Genomic DNA, 18,478 nt, shown 5'->3' on the forward strand with positions numbered 1-18,478 from the left:
GCTGACAGACAGGGTAGAGGTGGTGGGGTGGCCATTCAGAGCTGACAGACAGGGTAGAGGTGGTGGGGTGGCCATTCAGAGCTGACAGACAGGGTACAGGCCATTCAGAGCTGACAGACAGGGTAGAGGTGGTGGGGTGGCCATTCAGAGCTGACAGACAGGGTAGAGGTGGTGGAGTGGCCATTCAGAGCTGACAGACAGGGTAGAGGTGGTGGGGTGGCCATTAGGAGCTGACAGACAGGGTAGAGGTGGTGGAGTGGCCATGCAGAGCTGACAGACAGGGTAGAGGTGGTGGAGTGGCCATTCAGAGCTGACAGACAGGGTAGAGGTGGTGGAGTGGCCATTCAGAGCTGACAGACAGGGTAGAGGTGGTGGGGTGGCCATTCAGAGCTGACAGACAGGGTAGAGGTGGTGGGGTGGCCATTCAGAGCTGACAGACAGGGTAGAGGTGGTGGGGTGGCCATTCAGAGCTGACAGACAGGGTAGAGAGCGAAGGGTTGGTGGATTGGACATTTTTATTTAAAAATAAATAAATAAATATATATATATATAGTCTCCTAAATGATATCCATTTCCCAGCTACAATCTTTAAGCCTTTGTCTGGGGGGTATTTATAACTGTTATAAGGGTCTCTACCTTCCTCCCTTGGCTAACCTTTATGCACTCGATGAGTTAACTAGTTTGTGGTCTTTGACATAAATCAGAAGTTATTATCCTGGGTAACCTCAATTATGATTGGGAAATGCAGGAGTCAGACAATCTAAAAGACATGATGATGTAATGATCTAAACCCAACCCAGATGGTGACTAAGTCTACACCGCCCAACTCTATAGATCCTTCAAAGTCAACTCTGATTGATCTTATTCTAATGAATACACCAGAGAGATATGTTTCTACTGTCATCTTCTCCTAAGACAATAGTGACCATTTCCAAGGTGTTTGTGTTAGAGATGTGAGAATACAAAAATCTAAGCCTCATGACATCACAAAAGGGAACTTTAAAAACTTCAGTGATCATGTTTGTTTTTTACATTATCTTTATTTTAGTGACCTTGATTGTATTTTAGCCGTCGCTGAACCCGATTCAGCTTTGCGCCTCTTTGTAGATGTCTTCAATACTATTGTGGATAGTCATGCTCCCTTTATAGAATTGAGGGTTAAAGGTAGATCTAATGCCTGGTACACACCTCAATTATCAGAAGTCATTCATAAAAGAGATGATGATTGGGTCAAGGCCAGGAACACAGGCTTGGGCCCAGACTGGCAAGCTTTTATTAAAACCTCTTAAGACTCTAGGGGCAGTATTTCATTTTTGGATAAAAAGACGTGCTCGTTTTAAGCGCAATATTTTGTCACGAAAAGATGCTCGACTATGCATGGAATTGATAGCTTTGGAAAGAAAACACTGACGTTTCCAGAACTGCAAAGATGTTCACTGTGAGTGCCCTAGAACAAAAGCTTCAGGCAAAACCAAGATGTTTCTGCAACCAGGAAATGAACAGGATTTCTGAAGCTACGTTTTGCATTATCTCCTTATATGGCTTTGAATGCGCCAGGAATGAGCCTACCCTTTCTATCGTTTCCCCAAGGGGTCTGGAGCATTGTGACGTATTTGCAGGCATATCATTGGAAGATTGACCATAAGAGACTACATTTGCCAAGTGTCCGCACGGTGTCCTGCGTGGAAATTGGTGCGCAAAACTCAGCTGCTGGTATTTTTCCATGGGATTCTGAGAAAAACCATGCTTCCACGAACGGCATATCAATGAAGAGATATTTGACAAAACACCTTGAGGATTGATTCAAACAACGTTTGCCATGTTTCGGTCGATATTATGGAGTTAATTCGGAAAAACGTTCGACGTTTAGGTGACTGAATTTTCAGTTCGTTTGGTAGCCAAATGTGTAGTAACAAAACGGAGCGATTTGTCCTACACAAAGAATCTTTCAGGAAAAACTGGACATCTGCTATGTAACTGAGAGTCTCCTCATTGAAACATCTGAAGTTCTTCAAAGGTAAATAATTGTATTTGATTCCTTTGCTGGTTTTTGTGAATATGCTGGCGTGCTAAATGCTACGCTAAATGCTAAGCTAGCCATCAACACTTAAAGAAATGATTGATTTTCTATGGTTCAAAAGCATATTTTGAAAATCTGAGATGACAGTGTGGTTAAGAAAAGGCTAAGCTTGAGAACAGGCATATTTATTTCATTTCATTTGCGATTTTCAGAAATCGTTAACGTTGCGTTATGGTAATGAGCTTGAGCAGTAGTCACGATCCCGGATCCGGGATGGGGAGTCATAAGATTAAGTAACTGAGGAATCACTGTAAAATAAATCAGAAAGGCTACATTTGATGTATGTAATCGCTCTTTCAGATTTTATCCGGGTTCCCATTACATTCTGGAAAACTGTCAAATTCTTAAAAGGCTTCTACTTCCTCTGTACAATGACAAATTCATTCAGACACTGGCTGCATTACAGGAAAAACATTCCATAATTTATGCATTTAATCACCAGCCTATCAGCGGCCTATCAATTTGAAAGGACTTCTAAGGCTATTCACCATGATATTAGGCAGGATGCTGGTAGGGGAAACCCTTTTGAATGATCAGAGAATTGATAGTCAAAAGATTTTCTTTTAAGATATTTACAGAAAAAGAAGCCCTGGATTCTTTGCTAGGGTGGTGAGTACGGCCGATCCCTGGGGCCAAGCTCCCGGCCAACCAGGACCTCTATACAAGGCAGTGTCAGAGGAAGGCCCCAAAAATTGTCCATAAAGTAGGGTCCATCCAGAAATGGTTTGAGATCGGTGTGGAAAAACTTGACTGGCCTGCACAGGGCCCTGATCTCAACCCCATTTAACACATTTGGGATGAATTGGAAAGCCGACTGCAAGCCAGGCCTAATTGGCCAACATCAGTGCCCGACCTCAATAATGCTTGTGGCTGAATGGAAGCAAGTAGCAAGTCCCAGCAGCAATGTTCCAACATCTAGTGGAAAGCCTTCCCAGAAGAGTAGAGGCTGTTATAGCAGCAAAGGGTGGACAAACTCCATATTAATGCCCATGAGGTGTCCACATACTTTTGGTCATGTAGTGTAGCTACCTCAATTACCTGGTACCCCTGCACATTGACTCAGTACTGGTACTTCCTGTATATAACCATGTTATTACCTGGTACCCCTGCACATTGACTCAGTACTGGTACTTCCGGTATATAGCCATGTTATTACCTGGTACTCCCTTTATATAGCCATGTTATTACCTGGTACCCCTGCACATTGACTCAGTACTGGTACTTCCGGTATATAGCCATGTTATTACCTGGTACCCCTGCACATTGACTCAGTACTGGTACTCCCTGTATATAGCCATGTTACTACCTGGTACTCCCTGTATATAACCATGTTACTACCTGGTACTTCCTGTATATAACCAAGTTATTACCTGGTACTTCCTGTATATAACCAAGTTATTACCTGGTACTTCCTGTATATAACAATGTTATTACCTGGTACTTCCTGTATATAACCATGTTATTACCTGGTACTTCCTGTATATAACCATGTTATTACCTGGTACCCCTGCACATAGACTCAGTAGTGGTACTTCCTGTATATAGCCATGTTATTTATTACCTGATACTTCCTGTATATAACCATGTTATTACCTGATACTTCCTGTATATAACCATGTTATTACCTGGTACTTCCTGTATATAGCCATGTTATTACCTGATACTTCCTGTATATAACCATGGTATTACCTGGTACTTCCTGTATATAGCCATGTTATTACCTGGTACTTCCTGTATATAACCATGTTATTACCTGGTACTTCCTGTATATAACAATGTTATTACCTGGTACCCCTGCACATAGACTCAGTAGTGGTACTTCCTGTATATAGCCATGTTATTTATTACCTGATACTTCCTGTATATAACCATGTTATTACCTGGTACTTCCTGTATATAGCCATGTTATTACCTGGTACTTCCTGTATATAACCATGGTATTACCTGGTACCCCTGCACATAGACTCAGTACTGGTACTTCCTGTATATAGCCATGTTATTACCTGATACTTCCTGTATATAGCCATGTTATTACCTGATACTTCCTGTATATAGCCATGTTATTACCTGGTACTTCCTGTATATAACCATGTTATTACCTGATACTTCCTGTTTATAACCATGTTATTACCTGGTACTTCCTGTATATAGCCATGTTATTACCTGATACTTCCTGTATATAACCATGTTATTACCTGATACTTCCTGTTTATAACCATGTTATTACCTGATACTTCCTGTATATAGCCATGTTATTTATTACCTGATACTTCCTGTATATAACCATGTTATTACCTGGTACTTCCTGTATATAGCCATGTTATTACCTGGTACTTCCTGTATATAACCATGGTATTACCTGGTACCCCTGCACATAGACTCAGTACTGGTACTTCCTGTATATAGCCATGTTATTACCTGATACTTCCTGTATATAACCATGTTATTACCTGGTACTTCCTGTATATAGCCATGTTATTACCTGATACTTCCTGTATATAACCATGGTATTACCTGGTACTTCCTGTATATAGCCATGTTATTACCTGATACTTCCTGTATATAACCATGTTATTACCTGATACTTCCTGTATATAGCCATGTTATTACCTGATACTTCCTGTATATAGCCATGTTATTACCTGATACTTCCTGTTTATAACCATGTTATTTTCACTTGTTATTATTATTCGTTATTCAGTGTGTATTTATTCCACATGTCACTTTTCTATTTTTATTTTTTACCTGTAACTCTGCATTGTTGGAAAAGTAAGCAGTATGTAAGCATTTCACTGTTAGTCTACACCTGTTGTTTACAAAGCACATGACAAATACCCTAGAAAATACAATTGTATATAAAATGGATTGCTTACTGTCTCCGGAGCTCAGAGAGCTTGGCAGTGAGAGCAGCCATCTCTCCGATGGACCTCAGGATGTCATCTCTCTCCTTGGGGTCTTCACACATGTCAGCGATCTTCTTGGCCTCAGACAGGAGGGCTCTAATGTTTTCCTCTCCCTCAGGACCACCGTTAGGGTCTGCCAGCCAGTTCTGCAGGGGCACAGGGTTAGGGGTCAACATAACACAACAGGCTCAAGACCATGGAAGACAATGTGCTATCCTCCTTTCCATTATGCAATTTTTAACCCCCAAAAAAATCTAGCAATCAAGAGAGTCACCTGAGCAGCGTCAATCCTCTTGGCGATGACCTGTTTGGAGTTGGTCATGGCCTCCAGTTTCCGGCCTGCATTCTCCACTTTCCCCGCGAGAACATCCAGGCCCTGGGAGACCTGCTGGGCCTTCTGCTTGGCTGCAGGAGATGCCCCCTGACCCCTATAGATCGAGAGAAAGACAACACAGAACATAAGACGGTTGTAAAATTCTTAAAACTTTCCAGAAGTTCAAAGGTTTTTCAGGAATCACAGCATGGTTGGAATTCCCTACTGAATCCCCGCCTCTTTCCCCCGCCTCTTTCCCCCGCCTCTTTCCCCCCCGCCTCTTTCCCCCCATTCTATAGCCTCTTTCCCCCCCCTCTTTCCATTCTATAGATGACCTTCATTCCCATTCTATAGATGACCTACATTCCCATTCTATAGATGACCTACATTCCCATTCTATAGATGACCTACATTCCCATTCTATAGATGACCTACATTCCCATTCTATAGATGACCTTCATTCCCATTCTATAGATGACCTACATTCCCATTCTATAGATGACCTACATTCCCATTCTATAGATGACCTACATTCCCATTCTATAGATGACCTACATTCCCATTCTATAGATGACCTACATTCCCATTCTATAGATGACCTACATTCCCATTCTATAGATGACCTACATTCCCATTCTATAGATGACCTTCATTCCCATTCTATAGATGACCTACATTCCCATTCTATAGATGACCTTCATTCCCATTCTATAGATGACCGACATTCCCATTCTATAGATGGCCGACATTCCCATTCTATAGATGGCCGACATTCCCATTCTATAGATGGCCTTCATTCCCATTCTATAGATGGCCTTCATTCCCATTCTATAGATGGCCTTCATTCCCATTCTATAGATGACCTTCCCTCCCATTCTATAGATGACCTTCCCTCCCATTCTATAGATGACCTTCCCTCCCATTCTATAGATGACCTTCCCTCCCATTCTATAGATGACCTTCCCTCCCATTCTATAGATGACCTTCCCTCCCATTCTATAGATGACCTTCCCTCCCATTCTATAGATGACCTTCCCTCCCATTCTATAGATGACCTTCCCTCCCATTCTATAGATGACCTTCCCATTCTATAGATGACCTTCCCATTCTATAGATGACCTTCCCATTCTATAGATGACCTTCCCATTCTATAGATGACCTTCCCATTCTATAGATGACCTTCCCATTCTATAGATGGTCATTCAGTAACACTGTACCAATGTTCTTAACACATACAGGTAGCTGCCAAAATAAAGGAAACACCAAAATAAAGAGTCTGAAAGACACCATTCTTTCCACAGTAAATTCCATAATTTGGTGTTTTGTTGATGGTGGAAAACGCCATCTCAGACGCCACTCCAGAATCTCCCACAAGTGGTCAACTGTTTTGAGGTCTGGTGACAGAGGGCCATGGTATATAGTTTACATCATTTTCATGTTCATCAAACCATTCAGTGACCACTCGTGCCCTGTGGAAGGGGGCGTTGTCATCCTATGGGGGAATAGCCACGGTAGCCAAAATAATGGCCCGCCGAGCATTTTTATACATGACCCTAAGCATGATGGGATGTTAAGTGCTTAATTAACTCAGGAACCACAACTGTTTTCAATATACTTCGTATCCCTCATTTTCTCAAGTGTTTCCATTATTTTGGCAGTTGCCTGTATATACTGTACATGTTTAGTTGGTAAAGCATGGCACTTGCTAATGCCAGGATTGTGGATTCGATTCCCGGGTCCACCCATAAATAAAATGTTTGCACGCATGATGACTGTAAGCCACTTTGGTTAAAAGCGTCAGCGTAATGGCATATAGTACGACTGTACATGTACTGTACCTGGCCCTCATCTCAGACACCTGGTCAGTGATTTGCCCCAGGGTCTTGGATGTTCCCAGGATATCTCTCCGCTCCTTCCCAGCACACAGCTCTCCCACCTTCCCAGCCTCATCCAGGATCTGACGGATGGCCTGTTCTCCCGCATCCCCTGATCACATTGAGCACACAAGACAAATGTTACAAACACCTAGAGAAAAAGGATAACCGAGTCCTGTTCAATTGGCAGCAAACAGAATAAAACGGACTGAAGACGCAGAGCGACTACTTTGACTCCAATAAAACCAACAGCAGTGGTGTATAAAGATGGCGGCCCTACACGTACTTACCATACATTCCCTTTGCCTTGGTTCTCCCTATTGTACATTACGCTCCGTGACATTTTATATGGTCATTAACACAGTATATATGATCCCAATTTTACCTTTGAAAAGTAGATTGTGCTGATTTTTATTGGCACATTGAACCATATTACGCGCCGTACTTTCCAAACTCAGTGGATAGAAGCTTAAACAAAGACTGAATTCTGACGTCTTTATTCACACGTTCACCATTGTTTTGTTTTTCATAGATTTTTTTTATTCTTTCTACGGTGTCCCCAAATGCAGGGGTATTCAAACCTCTCCTCAGGGAACCCCAGCCGTTTCCTGTGTTCATACTACTCCAGAACTAGCACAGCTGACTCAGCTAATCAACTAATCACCAAGCCCTTTACTTGAATCGGGTGAGCTAGTTCGGGGCTACACAAAAATAGTGAGGAGAGGTTTGCGACCACTGCCCTAATGAACCCTGGTATATGGAGCCATTGGGAGGACATGTTACCTGGTTGGGCGTCGGGGTCCCTCAGCCAGCTCTTGGCCTGGGTCATCTTAGAGTCGATGAGCGCCAGAGCTCTCTTCATGGCCTCTGTATCCTTTAGGATCAACAACAGGGTCAGAGGAGACAACATGCAGAATAACTAAGAACTTTCGGTCTAGAACCTTCCCCCCAAAAAAACATAATTGAAAAAGACTGAAATTAGGGACATTTGGACTTTTTACTACAACATATACAGGGATTGTCATATACAAATAATTGTGTCTAAAACTGAGGCAAAGATTTGCCTAATGAGGATTCCTTTTTAAGGTAACTTCTGTAGTTTAATTTGTGTCTTCAGAGTAAGGTAATGGCATGTCTGTCAAGGAGCCAGATCTCGCAGCATGTGTTTGGAGTTTGACCAGTCTCATGCTAGTATTTGCCTGCTTGGGGAATTCATTAAATGTGATGATGACTGATGAACATGAGCTCAGCGTTCACGCAGATGAACACATGGATCATGACGTTAGATAAGACATGAAATTCACAACCATTACAGCACACACACAACAACTCTGCAAAAAGCTGTCACACACACACCATATATTATCTGTACCTCAGAAGTACAGCATTGCTGTTATTCATTAACCTCTCGCAGTCAGTAACACACACCTGTAAAAATGCACATGCTGTTTTAAAATCAAATCACTTTTCAGTCCTGTATGTGCGTTCCAAATGGCACCCTATTCCCTACTTTTACATAGTGCACTACTTTTGACCAGTAGCCCTATAGGTTATTGTCAGAAGTAGTGCACTATAAAGCGAATAGGGTGCCATTTGGAAGTCAGTGTCAATACGGGTGTTGTTTCACATCATAAAAAGCCCATCTACTGTGACTGTCCCATTGTGTCTCAATCTGGAGGGGCTGGGAACACAACACACAGGAGACGGCTTGACAATGAGTCTATTCATCAGCCAAGTGTTGGGACAGAGCTGTTACACACAACATGTGGCAGAGTGAGAGACACAGGGTTTTCCAGGAGTTTGCATGATAGGATATACAAGGACACTGTAGCCTTTGAATGACTTTAGGCGGTTTATGAGTTTACACTCCTCGGAGGACATCTATCCAGACAGACAAGTGACGGTTGTACGCGCTACTAGAGTCATGTGAGTTTACAGCCTTTGTCCTTCAGGGGACGAGAAAAGATCTATTCCATTCTGCATGTCCACATCACTGAAATAATAAGTTTAACTCAACCAAGGGACAACTCTGCAGCAGCAAACAGCCCTAGAAACCTATGTAAACATTACAACACGTTGGAAAATATCTGCTTTGCATGTTACGTAATAATAATACTAATAAATACATTATAAATTCTAAATACTAATACATAAATTCTAAATACTAATAAAAAAAATCTAAATACTAATACATAAATTATAAATACTAATAAATAAATTCTAAATACTAATACATACATTCTAAATACTAATACATAAATTCTAAATACTAATACATAAATTCTAAATACTAATACATACATTCTAAATACTAATACATACATTCTAAATACTAATACATAAATAATAAATACTAATAAATACATTCTAAATACTAATACATAAATAAATACTAATACATAAATAATAAATTATAATAAAAATATTCTAAATACTAATAAATAATAATCATAAATCATAATAATAACTAATAGTGATAAATAATACTAATGCATCATAATAATAATAAATTATATAATAATAATAATACATAATAATAATAATACATCATAATAATAATAAATTATATAATTATATTATAATTATAATAAATCATAATAATAATACATTATATTATAATAAATCATAATAATAATACATTATATTATAATTATAATAAATCATAATAATAATAATATTATAATTATAATAAATCAAAATAATAATAATATTATAATTATAATAAATCATAATAATAATAATATTATAATTATAATAAATCATAATAATAATAATATTATAATTATAATAAATCATAATAATAATAATATAATTATAATAAATCATAATAATAATAATAATATAATTATAATAAATCATAATAATAATAATATTATAATTATAATAAATCATAATAATAATAATATTATAATTATAATAAATCATAATAATAATAATATAATTATAATAAATCATAATAATAATAATAATAAAACATAAATCATAATAATAAATCATAATACAAAATAATAAATTATATTATAATAATAATACCTCATAATAAACCTCCAAGATAATTCCTCCTTTCTAAAGTTTTTTTGTCAAAGAAAACGATGACAATGATAAACGGCCTATTGGTGGGATTTACCACAGTATTGAAACGGAAGATTGAGCAAAGTCAAACTTAGGAAATTACTGTGTGTTGCTGCCATCAGCCTGGAAGTGAACAGCAGCGTGAAGTCAAGTCCCAAACGTAACCCTGTCACCCTATATAGTGCACTACTTTCAACCAGGACCCAGTCAGAAGTAGTGCACTGCACAGGGAATAGGGTGCCATTTGGGACACAAACAAGGTTTACTTCATCAAGTGATGAAGACAGGCTGAGAATTGGGCTGGTGGTTTGAGAGGTGGGGACAGAAAAGAGTAACCAATGCTTTTAAAAACACAAGAAGACACACACACTAAACTAACAGAAAACTCCATCTATCCAGCTTTTGCGTTGGGGATTATGAGGTTTGAGGATCATGTAAGGTGAGACGACATCAGAGTGTATATATGGCACCAAGTTAAATCTGCGAGCAAAAAAACACTGTTTTTACACACTGACAATATCTCAGTACTAGAATCAGTCAATTACTCTGACCACTTGACAATTTGAGTGCCTTTGTCCCATGGGTAAAAATCTATTGTGAAATATATACACTACTACTGTAGAGATCATGACTCATTCCCATTGCCCCTGGGACCAGTTTCCCGGACACTGGATGAGCCCAGAATAAGCCTGGACTAAGAAGCATGCTCAATAGAGAATATCCTTTGAAAGTACTTTTAAGTACAGGAATAGGCTTAACCTGTATTCTGGAAACTGGCCACCTCATCTTACTGGAAAGCAATATGACAGAGAGGAGAGACAAATCCATAGCACATGACTCAGCAGTACTCTGGATCAATAGAAGAGCTAAAGAACATCCTATTACCAACATCTATAGCACAGGAGAAGACCATCCTATTACCAACATCTATAGTACAGGAGAAGACCATCCTATTACCAACATCTATAGTACAGGAGAAGACCATCCTATTACCAACATCTATAGTACAGGAGAAGACCATCCTATTACCAACATCTATAGTACAGGAGAAGACCATCCTATTACCAACATCTATAGTACAGGAGAAGACCATCCTATTACCAACATCTATAGTACAGGAGAAGACCATCCTATTACCAACATCTATAGCACAGGAGAAGACCATCCTATTACCAACATCTATAGTACAGGAGAAGACCATCCTATTACCAACATCTATAGCACAGGAGAAGACCATCCTATTACCAACATCTATAGCACAGGAGAAGACCATCCTATTACCGACATCTATAGCAGAGGAGAAGACCATCCTATTACCAACATCTATAGTACAGGAGAAGACCATGCTATTACCAACATCTATAATACAGGAGAAGACCATCCTATTACCAACATCTATAGTACAGGAGAAGACCATCCTATTACCAACATCTATAGTACAGGAGAAGACCATGCTATTACCAACATCTATAATACAGGAGAAGACCATCCTATTACCAACATCTATAGTACAGGAGAAGACCATCCTATTACCAACATCTATAATACAGGAGAAGACCATCCTATTACCAACATCTATAGTACAGGAGAAGACCATCCTATTACCAACATCTATAGTACAGGAGAAGACCATCCTATTACCAACATCTATAGTACAGGAGAAGACCATCCTATTACCAACATCTATAAAACAGGAGAAGACCATCCTATTACCAACATCTATAGTACAGGAGAAGACCATCCTATTACCGGCATCTATAGCACAGGAGAAGACCATCCTATTACCAACATCTATAGTACAGGAGAAGACCATCCTATTACCGGCATCTATAGCACAGGAGAAGACCATCCTATTACCAACATCTATAGCACAGGAGAAGACCATCCTATTACCAACATCTATAGTACAGGAGAAGACCATCCTATTACCAACATCTATAGTACAGGAGAAGACCATCCTATTACCGGCATCTATAGCACAGGAGAAGACCATCCTATTACCAACATCTATAGTACAGGAGAAGACCATCCTATTACCGGCATCTATAGCACAGGAGAAGACCATCCTATTACCAACATCTATAGTACAGGAGAAGACCATCCTATTACCAACATCTATAGTACAGGAGAAGACCATCCTATTACCAACATCTATAGTACAGGAGAAGACCATCCTATTACCGGCATCTATAGCACAGGAGAAGACCATCCTATTACCAACATCTATAGTACAGGAGAAGACCATCCTATTACCAACATCTATAGTACAGGAGAAGACCATCCTATTACCAACATCTATAGTACAGGAGAATACCATCCTATTACCAACATCTATAGTACAGGAGAAGACCATCCTATTACCGGCATCTATAGCACAGGAGAAGACCATCCTATTACCAACATCTATAAAACAGGAAAACACCACTCAGATCAGCTGTTTATGGTATGTTATGTCAAACTTGAAATTACTAAATATTAAAGAAAAACATTTATTCACTCACATAGCTAGTGCATCTAATATAGTAACATTCCTAGAACTACTACAGCAGTGATCTACTACACAAAAACACACGGAACAAGACTGTCATCTTCATCAACAACACAGAGAGAGATACCAGACATGCTGCTGCTGAATGCACAACCACACAAGCTCGATAGGGGTCGAAAGATGTGGGCTTACCTTCTACAGGGAGGGGGGGAGGGGGAGAGAATGGTCAAAAGAAAGGAAGAACAAAACATATAGAAATGTTTAACCAGACATATCAACGGAAAAATAAGAGGCAACAGAAAAAGAGTAAGGAGCCTAGTAAAGAAGAAGTACATCAGAGAGGAGAGCGGTGGTGACGCGGGAGAGGGAGGGAGAGCGGGGGTGACGAGGGAGAGGGAGGGAGAGCGGGGGTGACGAGGGAGAGGGAGGGAGACGCGGGAGAGGGAGGGAGACGCGGGAGAGGGAGGGAGAGCGGTGGTGACGCGGGAGAGGGAGGGAGAGCGGGAGAGGGAGGGAGAGCGGGGTGACGCGGAGAGGGAGGGAGAGCGGGGGTGACGCGGGAGAGGGAGGGAGAGCGGGGTGACGCGGGAGAGGGAGGGAGAGCGGGGGTGACGCGGAAGAGGGAGGGGGAGCGGGGGGGACGCGGGGAGAGGGAGGGAGAGCGGGGTGACGCGGGAGAGGGAGGGAGAGCGGGGGTGACGAGGGGAGAGGGAGGGAGACACGGGAGAGGGAGGGAGACGCGGGAGAGGGAGGGAGAGCGGTGGTGACGCGGGGAGAGGGAGGGAGCGGGAGAGGGAGGGAGAGCGGGGGTGACGCGGGAGAGGGAGGGAGAGCGGGGGTGACGCGGGAGAGGGAGGGAGAGCGGGGGTGACGCGGGAGAGGAGGAGAGCGGGGGTGACGCGGGAGAGGGAGGGAGACGCGGAGAGGGAGGGAGAGCGGTGGTGACGCGGGAGAGGGAGGGAGAGCGGGGGTGACGGAGGGAGAGCGGGGGTGACGAGGGGAGAGCGGGGGAGGGGAGGGAGAGCGGGGGTGACGGGGGAGAGGGAGGGAGAGCGGGGGTGACGGGGGAGAGGGAGGGAGAGCGGGGGTGACGGGGGAGAGGGAGGGAGAGCGGGGGTGACGGGGGAGAGGGAGGGAGAGCGGGGTGACGGGGGAGAGGGAGGGAGAGCGGGGGTGACGGGGGAGAGGGAGGGAGAGCGGGGGTGACGGGGGGAGGGGAGGGAGAGCGGGGGTGACGGGGAGAGGGAGGGAGAGCGGGGTGACGGGGAGAGGGAGGGAGAGCGGGGTGACGGGGAGAGGGAGGAGAGCGGGGGTGACGCGGGGAGAGGAGGGAGAGCGGGGGGTGACGGGGGAGAGGGAGGGAGAGCGGGGGTGACGCGGGAGAGGGAGAGGAGAGCGGGGTGAGCGGGGTGACGGAGGGAGAGGGAGGGAGACGAGGGAGAGGGAGGGAGAGCGGTGGTGACGCGGGAGAGGGAGGGAGAGCGGGGTGACGAGGAGAGGGAGGGAGAGCGGGGGTGACGAGGGAGAGGGAGGGAGACGCGGAGAGGGAGGGAGAGCGGTGGTGACGCGGAGAGGGAGGGAGAGCGGGGGTGACGAGGAGAGGGAGGGAGAGCGGGGGTGACGAGGAGAGGGAGGGAGACGGAGAGGGAGGGAGAGCGGTGGTGACGCGGGAGAGGGAGGGAGAGCGGGGTGACGCGGAGAGGGAGGGAGAGCGGGGGTGACGCGGGAGAGGGAGGGAGACGCGGAGAGGGAGGGAGAGCGGTGGTGACGCGGGAGAGGGAGGGAGAGCGGGAGAGGGAGGGAGAGCGGGGGTGACGCGGGAGAGGGAGGGAGAGCGGGGGTGCCGCGGGAGAGGGAGGGAGAGCGGGGGTGCCGCGGAAGAGGGAGGGAGAGCGGGGGTGACGCGGGAGAGGGAGGGAGAGCGGGGGGTGACGCGGGAGAGGGAGGGAGAGCGGGGGTGACACGGGAAAGGGAGGGAGACGCGGGAGAGGGAGGGAGAGCGGTGGTGACGCGGGAGAGGGAGGGAGACGCGGGAGAGGGAGGGAGAGCGGTGGTGACGCGGGAGAGGGAGGGAGAGCGGGGGTGACGCGGGAGAGGGAGGGAGAGCGGGGGTGACGAGGGAGAGGGAGGGAGACGCGGGAGAGGGAGGGAGAGCGGGGGTGACGCGGGAGAGGGAGGGAGAGCGGGGGTGACGGGGGGAGAGGGGAGGGAGAGCTGGGGTGACGCGGGAGAGGGAGGGAGAGCGGGGTGACGGGGAGAGGGAGGGAGAGCGGGGGGTGACGCGGGAGAGGGAGGGAGAGCGGGGGGTGACGCGGGAGAGGAGGGAGGGAGAGCGGGGGTGACGCGGGAGAGGGAGGGAGAGGGAGGGAGACGAGGGAGAGGGAGGGAGAGGGGGGTTGACGGGGAGAGGAAGGGAGAGAGGGGGGTTGACGCGGGAGAGGGAGGGAGAGCGGGGGTGACTGGGTAGAGGGAGGGAGAGCGGGGTGACGCGGAGAGGGAGGGAGAGCGGGGTGACGCGGGGAGAGGGAGGGAGAGCGGGGGTGACGCGGGGAGAGGGAGGGAGAGCGGGGGTGACGCGGGGAGAGGGAGGGAGAGCGGGGTGACGCGGGAGAGGGAGGAGAGCGGGGTGACGCGGGAGAGGGAGGGAGAGCGGGGGTGACGCGGGAGAGGGAGGGAGAGCGGGGGTGACGCGGGAGAGCGGGGTGAGGGGTGAGGGAGGGAGAGCGGGGGTGACGGGGGAGAGGGAGGGAGAGCGGGGGGAGAGGGGGGTGACGGGGGAGAGGGAGGGAGAGCGGGGTGACGCGGAGAGCGGGGGTGACGCGGGTGAGGGAGGGAGAGCGGGGGTGACGGGGGGAGAGGGAGGGAGAGCGGGGGAGAGGGGGGGTGACGGGGAGAGGGAGGGAGGGCGGGGGTGACGCGGGAGAGGGAGGAGGGCGGGGGGTGACGCGGAGAGTGAGGGAGAGCGGGGGTGACGCGGGAGAGTGAGGGAGAGCGGGGGTGACGCGGGAGAGTGAGGGAGAGCGGGGTGACGCGGGAGAGTGAGGGAGAGCGGGGGTGACGCGGGAGAGTGAGGGAGAGCGGGGGTGACGCGGGAGAGTGAGGGAGAGCGGGGTGACGCGGGAGAGTGAGGGAGAGCGGGGGTGACGCGGGAGAGTGAGGGAGAGCGGGGTGACGCTGGAGAGTGAGGGAGAGCGGGGGTGACGCGGGAGAGTGAGGGAGAGCGGGGGTGACGCGGGAGAGTGAGGGAGAGCGGGGGTGACGCGGAGAGGGGAGGGGGAGGGAGAGCGGGGGTGACGCGGAGAGGGAGGGAGGGAGAGCGGGGGTGACGCGGGAGAGCGGGGGTGACGGGGAGAGGGGAGGGAGGGAGAGCGGGGGTGACGCGGAGAGGGAGGGAGGGAGAGCGGGGGTGACTTCGGGGAGGGAGGGAGAGCGGGGGTGACGCGGGGAGGGAGGAGAGCGGGGGTGACGCGGGGAGGGAGGGAGAGCGGGGGTGACGCGGGGAGGGAGGGAGAGCGGGGGGTGACGCGGGGGGAGGGAGGGAGAGCGGGGGTGACGCGGGGGAGGGAGGGAGAGCGGGGGGTGACGCGGGGAGGGAGGGAGAGCGGGGTGTGACGCGGGGGAGGGAGGGAGAGCGGGGGTGACGCGGGGAGGGAGGGAGAGCGGGGTGACGCGGGGAGGGAGGGAGAGCGGGGGAGACGCGGGGAGGGAGGGAGAGCGGGGGAGACGCGGGGAGGGAGGGAGAGCGGGGAGAGCGGGGGAGACGGGAGCGGGGGTGAGAGGGAGCGCGGGGTGAGAGGGAGCTGGGTGAGAGGGAGAGCGGGGGTGAGAGGAGCGCGGGGTGAGAGGGAGCGCGGGGGTGAGAGGGAGAGCGGGGTGAGAGGGAGAGCGGGGTGAGAGGGAGAGCGGGGTGAGAGGGAGAGCGGGGTGAGAGGGAGAGCGGGGTGAGAGGGAGAGCGGGGTGAGAGGGAGAGGGGGTGAGAGGAGAGCGGGGTGAGAGGGAGAGCGGGGTGAGAGGGAGAGCGGGGTGAGAGGGAGAGCGGGGTGAGAGGGAGAGCGGGGTGAGAGGGAGAGCGGGGTGAGAGGGAGAGCGGGGTGAGAGGGAGAGCGGGGTGAGAGGGAGAGCGGGGTGAGAGGGAGAGCGGGGTGAGAGGGAGAGCGGGGTGAGAGGGAGAGCGGGGTGAGAGGAGAGTGGGGTTTACAGGGGACAGAGGAGAGTGGGGTGGGTGACGGGGGAGAGTGGGGTGGGTGACGGGGGACAGAGGAGAGTGGGGTTACAGGGGACAGGCTGTTGTGCGCTCTTCTCCCGCAGCATTCTGGGAGTGTTTATGTGTATGTGAGGTACGGTATACAGCGCATGTGAGCCCACGTGGGTGTTCAGCAGACTCGCAATACAGATCCTGTAGAAGTAGAAGCTGTAGAGGTCTAATGAGCATTGGTCAAACCATTTACCCTCCTTCTTGTCTGAGACGAGCAGCTCCCGAGGGTCGAGGTGTGTGAGTGGGAGAGAGACGGGCAAAGACGAGATGCCCCGGGTACATATCCAAGATCAGCATCTTCCCCCCCTCCAATCCTAACATTAACCGCTAATGTTGCAAAACTGACCCAAGATCAGCATCTAGGGGAAACCTCTCCCTACACCGGCCAGAGACAACCCTGAGGGGGTGTGGTTCTAGCTAGCTCCGTACCTTATTGGCCCAGGCGTCTTCGTCCCAGGAAGTGAGCTGCAGCACCCTGATGATCTCGTTGATCTCAGCGCTCATCTTCTCGAAGGTGAAGTTCCTGTTCTTCAGAGACTCCTCTACTCCCTGGCTGCCGGACGTCTTGGTCGTCACAAAGATCTTGATACCTGTAGTAAGAACACAACAAAAGTGATCACCAGCAAAAAAAAGCACATAAAAAAGGGGATTTTTTTTCTTCCAGACTTGTTAGATGTCTAGATAACTGTGAAGATCCAGTATTATTCTGTTAGAGAAACGGTCCCGTGTCAGAATCTAACTAGTGGTAATGGGGGTTCTCGCCCCATCTCAACCTTTCCGGTCCATCTACCCCTCTACAGTCATAAATAATAGAAATATGAATGATCTTTAGAGAGAAGGGAACAGAAGAGGAGAAGGAAGTCGTCACCTGAGATGAGGACAGGCAGCAACTCCTTGACAGTGTTCATAGACTTGACTAGCATCACGCGGTGCTCTTGATGGGTCAGCTCCTGCTGTCTCTCGTCAATCATCTTGGCCATCTTCGTCATCCCTGGACAGGAACAACCACACGAAGGACCAGTTACATAAGACGTTTCTCTCAAGTCATTTCCACTTCCTGACAACAGGCCATCCATGAAGAGAACATGAAATATTTCATCAAATCATGACGTCAACACATCTTTTCGCACTGTGGCTACCAATAGAAACATTTATGCATTCATTGTAAATCGCTTCGGATAAAAAAAAAAGTGTCAGGTAAATGTCAAATATTATTGGTTATTTAAGCAATAAGGCATGAGGGGGTGTAGTATATGGACAATATACCACGGCTAAGGGCTGTTCTAATAATAATAATAATAATAATAATAATAATAATAATAATATAATATATGCCATTTAGCAGACGCTTTTATCCAAAGCGACTTACAGTCATGTGTGCATACATTCGACGTATGGGTGGTCCCGGGAATCGAACCCACTACCCTGGCGTTACAAGCGCCATGCTCTTACCAACTGAGCTACAGAAGGACCACGTTCTTACGCACGACGC

The 18,478-nt window shown here is 47.3% G+C and overlaps 1 protein-coding gene across 2 annotated transcripts in view; it reads right to left on the reverse strand.

The window, feature by feature from the left end:
- LOC118377848 (vinculin-like) overlaps positions 1-18,478 on the reverse strand; it is a 70,181-nt gene that overhangs the window by 13,362 nt on the left and 38,341 nt on the right. Inside the window, exons 5-10 of one of the 2 annotated variants that reach the window (XM_052477664.1) lie at positions 17,855-17,977; positions 17,416-17,576; positions 7,954-8,044; positions 7,135-7,282; positions 5,258-5,411; positions 4,954-5,129 (exon numbers count right to left, since the gene is read on the reverse strand). In XM_052477664.1, the coding sequence (XP_052333624.1) occupies positions 4,954-5,129; positions 5,258-5,411; positions 7,135-7,282; positions 7,954-8,044; positions 17,416-17,576; positions 17,855-17,977 (853 nt within the window). Of the gene's footprint in view, positions 1-4,953; positions 5,130-5,257; positions 5,412-7,134; positions 7,283-7,953; positions 8,048-17,415; positions 17,577-17,854; positions 17,978-18,478 lie in introns of both variants that reach the window. The other variant, XM_052477663.1, reaches the window with a different exon arrangement.

Source organism: Oncorhynchus keta, chromosome 24, assembly GCF_023373465.1.
Source record: "Oncorhynchus keta strain PuntledgeMale-10-30-2019 chromosome 24, Oket_V2, whole genome shotgun sequence".
Classification (NCBI taxonomy): Eukaryota; Metazoa; Chordata; class Actinopteri; order Salmoniformes; family Salmonidae; genus Oncorhynchus; species Oncorhynchus keta.